Source organism: Montipora capricornis, chromosome 10, assembly GCF_036669925.1.
Source record: "Montipora capricornis isolate CH-2021 chromosome 10, ASM3666992v2, whole genome shotgun sequence".
NCBI classification, from domain to species: domain Eukaryota; kingdom Metazoa; phylum Cnidaria; class Anthozoa; order Scleractinia; family Acroporidae; genus Montipora; species Montipora capricornis.
The window spans coordinates 24296894-24304393 of NC_090892.1; the positions used below are offsets into that span (position 1 = coordinate 24296894).

The following is a 7500-nucleotide window of genomic DNA, read 5'->3' on the forward strand; positions in this document are numbered from 1 at the left end:
AATCCAAAATCCTGAGGCAGTTGATGCCAAACTAGATAAAGAAATTGCCGCTGATCGCATCGCGGGCCCTTATTCCTCTCCACCCTTTCCCCATTTTCGTATATCCCCACTTGGTTTGGTTCCTAAAAAGACAGAGGGTGAATTCCGTTTGATTCACCACCTTTCTTTTCCTCAAGGTTCGTCATTGAATGATGGCATTTCTTCAGAATTTACTAGCATATCCTATACTACGGTTGAAGATGCCATTCATACCATCAGAACTGTTGGCCATGGCTGTTTTATGGCCAAAACAGATATAAAGAATGCCTTTCGAATCATTCCTATTCAACCCCAAGATTACAACCTTTTAGGGATTTGTTGGAGAGGATTTTATTATTATGATCACTGTATGCCGATGGGTTGTTCAAGCTCTTGCAAAACGTTTGAAATTTTTTCTTCTGCCATAGAATGGATTGCCCAAAAGAAATTGCATATCGATCACATTTTGCACCTGCTAGATGATTTTCTCATTGTTTCCCCCTCTCATGATTTGTGTCAACAACAGCTTGATTTATTCTTAATGCTCTGCCAATATCTGGGTATTCCTATGGCACCAGAAAAAACAATTGGCCCTTCATCAACCATTTCATTCGCAGGTATTGAACTGGACTCGGTCCTTATGGAGGCCGGCTGCCTCCGGATAAGCTAGTTAAATGTCAGGACTTAATTTCCGGTTTTCTCAGGCGTCGCAAGGTTACTTTGCGTGAGATACAGTCATTGACAGGTATATTGAACTTTGCCTGTACCGTAGTTGTTCCTGGTCGTGCATTTCTGCGTCGTCTCATTGATTTGACCATAGGTATTCGTCATCCTCATTTCCTTATCAGGTTGACTCGGGAAGTTAAAGAAGATCTTAAAGTCTGGCAGCAATTTTTGTCTGGTTTTAATGGTCGTTCCTTTTTTCTCTCGGTTGAATTTTACCCTGTCTGTTGTTTATCCCCAGTCTGTAGACTACATATTACAATGACAAATAAAGTAAATAATTTTAGAAAGTAATAAAGGTTCTGCCCGAATATTTGATTGCATTCGTGTCTATCTGTATGGCCAACAGGATAGCAAAGTGGACAGGGATATCTTGTGCTTGCTTCATCCCTCTTGCAAAGGGTTTTGTTTTTTTAAAAAAAAAAGGAATTCTGGTTGAAATTGGTGTTTCGTGGGAATTTGCTTTTGTCCATACATTTAAGGAGTAGATGTACTTCAAGGTTTTTTAATGGACAAAAATGTTTATATAACAAACTATTACTGATACATTCTGATCGAAGTTAAAATGTAAGAGTGGTCAAAAAATAATTTTATTTGTGTTTTCGAAATATATGATAAAAAGTGATATCCCGATATTTTGATGTTTTCGTTGTAATTATTGAGAGTTCTTACATTCTATGAAGTTCAGTTTAGTTGTAAAGGAATAATTGGAATTAATGTTGGCATACAAAGAATTCCAAGGCTCAACGTTTTACTTCTTAAACCTAAAAGAACTAGGTTGAAATTACAACTTAACCTGAGTTGAAATTTGGTTGAGTGTATGATGTCACCCCCAGGCTAATTTGCATATTATTTTCCAAAACTTGAATATCTCTGGAATGAAAAGAGATATTTTAAAATTATCAACAGCATTCTTCTCCTCATTACCAAGCAACTTCTTTATGTTTTAAAATGGCTTTGATAGGAAAGATGCGATTTTCGTCATGGTACCACTTAAAAACCTTTGTGAAATCTTGATTAATGTGAATTTCGTGCATTGCTAACTTGAAATCGTGAAAACTGGTCCCTGCTTACAAACTGACCCTTTGCAAGATTCTTCTCTAGCAGTTTTCGTTGTTTTCTTACAATGGTCTCGTTCTGATAGTAGTCCATAAGGTAATTGTAAAAGAAATGAGTTCCAAAGCCTTGAACACATGAGCTTCGCAGCCTACGGATATTCTTTCTATGATTTTCTGACTCTTGATAGCTGGTTTTTAACACACATGACTGAAGACACAAATTTATGTCATGAAACTGACATAGATGGGATTTGTGGGGATTGGAGGGATTGGAGGAATTGTGGAATCGGTCACCCAGCACATACCGTCTTCCTGACCCAGTGAGGGGATGGGCATTCCCGGTATCGGAAGTTGGTAAAGGCTTTGAAACATCCCGGTATTCTGCTGGAACAATATCAGGTACACTAATGTCCTACAAATGTAAACAGAATAAGAAATAATCTTGGTGTGATGAAGGGAGATCATTAACAGAAACTGATTTGTGAACCTTTACATCTAGACTTCTAACACCAGATTGACAAGAAAGGTCTAACATAACACTGGTTGTAAACACTTGCTTTTATCATACAGATACTGGTATATAAAAACTCCAAAATTTAAAACTTCCTGACTAAACCCCATGCAGATGACAATGTGGAGAAATGACCTATTATCAATATGTAGCATGTTCAACTGAAGGAAGTACATGTAACACATTGGACTATTTCAAAACATACTTTGGAAGGTTTCTTTCCAAGAGTGGGTTGTTCCAGACAACCACTGTAAGATCCCCACAACTGCTTTGTTGTTGTGGGTTCCCTGCAATCCATGTGTCTGACAAACCCACATGGAGTATCACAGATAAAAAGCAGTGGGTAGTGCTTGATTGACAGGTACAAGTCCGCAGGATCACGTACAGATTCTTGTAGTGTCAGAAACTTTGAAGCAGCAGTAACCTAAAATATAAAAGTTAAAAGTTCTTAATGATACTATATTATGCAGAATGCCTTTAAGATTGATTGGTCATCGTATACCAACATTTACACTGAAAAAGTATTGTGTTCATAGCCATAGTGAAATGGAAAGATGTGTAAGGCACTCATTAAGTAAACAATTACTATCTTACACTGACCCCATGTCTACAAACAATGTGGTAGAAACCACCAGTGTGTCCATCGACCTTTGTAAATCCATGGCATGGACATGAACCAACAAGAAGCGACTCATACAACCCTTGTATGTCAATCTTCATCATTGCCTGAGTAAAATCATAACAACAAGAACAGAAAATATACAATTTTATTGCTTGTTATTTTCCTTTTCAAACATTACAACATCATATACCAAAACAAAAACTTTAAATAGTTGGAGTAATAAAGGGAACCACGGAGACCACATTATCTGGCCAGATTTTAATTTAAAGGAGGCTCACTCAGTGACTCTAACTCGCCCAGTCTTCAGGACAATAGTTTCGTAATGGTAATAATTGTACACACTATATAAAACAGGTTGTGGACTAAAAAACAGTGATGTTATTATTATTTCAAGATCCAAGCTATTACAAATTCTTTATACCGTACTCCTTCACCAATGGAGAGGATGAAGACTTCTCCAGATATTTTGGTCGCAAGGGGAAAAGTTTAGTCACAAATGCGAATGTATTGGTCGCAATTTCAAGCCCTGACAAAGCAGCACCTTATTGTGTTGTTAAGTTAACAAGAAACTATTAGATGACAACTGACATTAAGTTCTCCATAGGCTGATAGTTTGGTGTAGTCCAAATCAAACCCACGATCAAAGTACAGTATTCTTTTGGTATAAACCTTTGAACAATAAAGCACAGTCACTTAAAACACTTTAATTTCACCAGTCTTACTTCATGAATTTACTTTCAAAAATTGACCAACTTCCTAGATACCAATTGCTCAATGGCTCTTGTATAGCCAATCCGATTCTGCAATTACCCAATGATGGGTCAGTAGGTTAGACTATTAATACTAAAATTGCTATAATTACCAATGACTTTCTTGATGTTGCAATGTTGCATTTTTCACATATATCTTTAATATGTTCAGCACTCATCAGATCAAGGGCTGAAATGTCCACGCCTTCCTTAGAAATCATGTCATGTAGGAGGGCTGGATCGCCTGAAATGGTTCATATATAACAGTCAATTCATATTTTGAATTCAATGCATGGTATAAATTTAATGATAGAATATTGGTAGCAGCAATTTGATTTGGTTTTCTATTTCATCACTGTGAAACTGAAAAAGCAAACATGTTGCCAATCTTTTATGGGCCCATTTTGTGCAATTTTATTCACTCAGTAAGACTCGGTAAGTGGCTTCGCTGACTTCACTTCACTTTACGCTCCTTGTCGTGAAGGCATAAAATGAGACAGGAATGAGACAAGAAGCATAAGTATTGATATTTTCAAATAATTACAAACCTTGATACTTATTTTCATTCTGTTCAATACAGTGCTCTTTTTCTTACCCTCTGTATTAAGCACTACAGAACTTTGCATGGAAGGAGCCATAATTGGAGGAATTGCTGTCTGGTAGACTTGAAACTTTTTGCTGCAACGTGTGTAAGTGGTACATTCCACCCATCTTTCCTTTAATTGCACCATAAAATTCTCCAGAGATAAGGGATTATCAGTTGCACCTTGTGGTGGTTGATAGTTGATCTGATACAGAAACAACCACTGCAAATTCAATGAACTTTTAAACATTCTTGGCAACCATTGCACATGAATTCTAATAGGTTAATGGGGAAGAATGTACATGTATGACTCTCATCTTGGCCTTTGACACAGAGTGAGTACATCTTACCTACTGTAAAATTATTGAAGAGAGAAATGTGTCCATTGCTGTATCAAGGATTATGAACATAAATTTTTCGCCTGTGTTCTCCCAACTGGAAAATTTCACTGGAGAGCATACACTTCTCACTTCTATACAAATCAAGATAATGAATTCTGCGTTTTCAAATAGAAATAAAATAACTCAACCTTAAGGCTCATGTTCGTCTGAAAATTTGCATTCGGACCAATTAATAAAACAAGGTCTGTCTCTTTGTGGAGTTCATATAGCTGCAGCTGTGAGTTTACCACTTAACACTCATCGGTCATGTGACCAACTTAAGGTTCACTTTTGGCCATGTGGCACAAATACTATAATGTGAGACTATTCGAATAACAGCTCCTTAACATTTTTTTTTGCACAGAACCCTTACTTATACGGGGTTCTATAACATGAATGGTTGATTTAAAGTAAAGTAAAGTAGAGCAACCATATTTAACGTTGATAACTCGTAAAAGTAATTTAACTGACAAACCTGAGGTCGACGGTGAGCTGATTTTACTCCCCCCTCTCCATCAGTGCTCCGTTTTACGGGTATTCAAAGCTACTTAGCTACACGGTAAGGAAAGAAGTCGAAACAAGGATGTGAGATCTGGGAATCGAACTCAGGACCTCTTGCACTTTGTTAGTGAACATCTTGATACTGTGGCTAACTTTAAGAAAGGAATGGGATGAACACAAGAATAGAGCATACACACATTTCCCTATAGTTAACCTTGAAAGATACCTCACTAATACTGCAACAATTTTTCTCATTTCCATCTCCAAGGTACAGCTCTCCAACTGTTCCACAGATCCCACAGATAACATCATCCAGACTGCGATCTGTTATGGCTTCAAAACAATAAAAGCCGTTATACAGCAAATTGGCTATGTTTTTAAGCTCATTTCCACCAGGATATTCCTGTAGAAACGAAATTCAAAACATAGGTCATGTATTACGGTCAAAATGGCTGAGTTAATCTGTCTAAATAATGACGAATACTTCTAATAAATAAATAAATACGATGATCAGGATAAGTTTCCGGTTAAAAATTAAGGTACCAGTAGTTAAAGTTCACAGTCTCATAATCAGGAGATGTTGTTTGCGATGACTGTAAAAGTGTAAGTGACAGAACATAAACAGAAATCGTTCTTGTAGTTGTTGTGAGACTAATGGCACCAGATGATACATGTCCTGAAATTCTTTCTTTTCAATGTAATCAGTGGCAATCAACCATTGAAATAACCAAGCAATAAATAAATAAATAAATAAAGGGAGGTCTGCACACAAAAGACAGTCACACTTGCCATTATTGAGAACCATTCACCAAATACATTAAAGTTATAAAAACCAACCAGGACTCGTTCTGCCATACCTTCAAGCTTGCTCTCAATTGCTGTGGATATCGGAACTCCTCTACGGAAAAGGTGTCGCCATTCCACCAGGATTTCCAAAGACACAAGGAGTTTGTCAGAAATATTGAACATGCCTACATATAAGATAATCAAAAAAGGGCACCTTAACCTGGTTAGGTAGCCTACTCACTTTGTTAACCACACTGTATCAAAATAAGGTGTGGTTAACACTTAAAACCCTAAGGGGTTTCCCTGTTATAATTAAAATCAACTGGTGTTAGACAGAGTAAAATCTACAAACTATCACTCCCAGGGAGTAAAGTATTTGGCACCAGATCAGACATATTGTTAATCAATTTACCTTTATAAAATATAATTTGTTACCTATATCATAGGGAAAGACTTGGTGCATTGCTTGGCAACTTGGACTTTGGCAAAACTTCACCAACAATTTAATTTTCTTGAAAGGATTAAGGTTAGTTAGCACCAGTGACTCTCCTCTTTGGCCTGGGTGACTTTTTTCTCTAGACAATGGAGAACTACACAAGCCACAAGTAACACAGGAAGGTGCTAGAGATGGAGGCCACCCCTTAATATCCATGAAATGGGCCTGCTGAATGACAGCAGTAGGAATTTGGAGTGGCAAGGACCTTTTCATGTTAAGCTGAACTGTAGAAGTGCGGCTTACAGTATCCACTGGCTCATCAATGGCAGTGCTGTTTGGCATGGCAGGAGCCATTGATCCTGCTTTTGTTGATGACGGGATTTCTGAACCAGGAGAACCAACAACATTTGAACCAATCAATTCAGCACCAGACGATGATGCTTCTTCAACACACGCCTTTATCATTGCTAGCGTGACTGTAAACCTTTTGTGGTGCTCTTGCTGAACCTTCCAGTTTAAGGACTTTCTCATCAAACCCTTTCCCCATTTGTTCTATTTTCTCGATTACCAATGTATGGCCAACTGTCACACCCCACTTGACACCACGGTTGTATACCTAAAAGAAAAAATATCAGTTTTAAATTTTAAGTGAACATTTTCCATTAAGAATTAAAATCCATCAGAAAACAATCTGTGGTGGAATGTCTTGCCAAAAGATTGACTTCAACTAATAGTGCACTCATTTTTTTACATGTACAATAATGTTTATCAACTTTATTTGATCAAGACAATGAAAGTTCTGTTAACAAATTATTTAATTAAAAGTCTGAGTTTTAAACAGGGAAAAATAATTATATGTACTGGTATAGACTGTAGGAATCAGACTTCGTATATGTCACCAATTCACATCTAGATAATTTTGAACTCACTTACTTTTTGGCTCCCCTGTGCCATAATACTGTGGAAAATTTGTATGCCTGAGCACTCATTTGTGGTCATCTCTTCTTCAGAAGAATGGAGGCTGCCATACTTATCATTGGTGCAGCTGTGTTACTCTCATCATTGGTTTCATTTTCTACATTCTGATTTCTTGCTTTACTAATAACAGGCTTTCCAGCAGCAGAAGACAGTAT

The 7500-nt window shown here is 37.2% G+C and overlaps 2 protein-coding genes across 2 annotated transcripts in view; one reads left to right on the forward strand and one right to left on the reverse strand.

The window, feature by feature from the left end:
- Positions 1-688, forward strand: part of LOC138020478 (uncharacterized) — a 921-nt gene extending 233 nt beyond the window's left edge. The window contains exon 1 of the mRNA XM_068867460.1: positions 1-688. This exon is cut by the window's left edge and continues 233 nt beyond it. Coding sequence (XP_068723561.1) covers positions 1-688 — 688 coding nt within the window.
- Positions 689-1758: 1070 nt separating this feature from the next.
- LOC138020479 (HMG domain-containing protein 3-like) lies at positions 1759-6832 on the reverse strand. Its single transcript, XM_068867461.1, has 9 exons — positions 6367-6832; positions 5983-6116; positions 5372-5548; positions 4277-4469; positions 3795-3925; positions 3521-3601; positions 2911-3036; positions 2516-2734; positions 1759-2211 (listed from the first exon to the last, which is right to left on the reverse strand). Exons 1-9 carry the CDS (start codon positions 6830-6832, stop codon positions 1759-1761), a joined length of 1980 nt encoding a protein of 659 aa, XP_068723562.1.
- Positions 6833-7500: the final 668 nt, after the last annotated feature.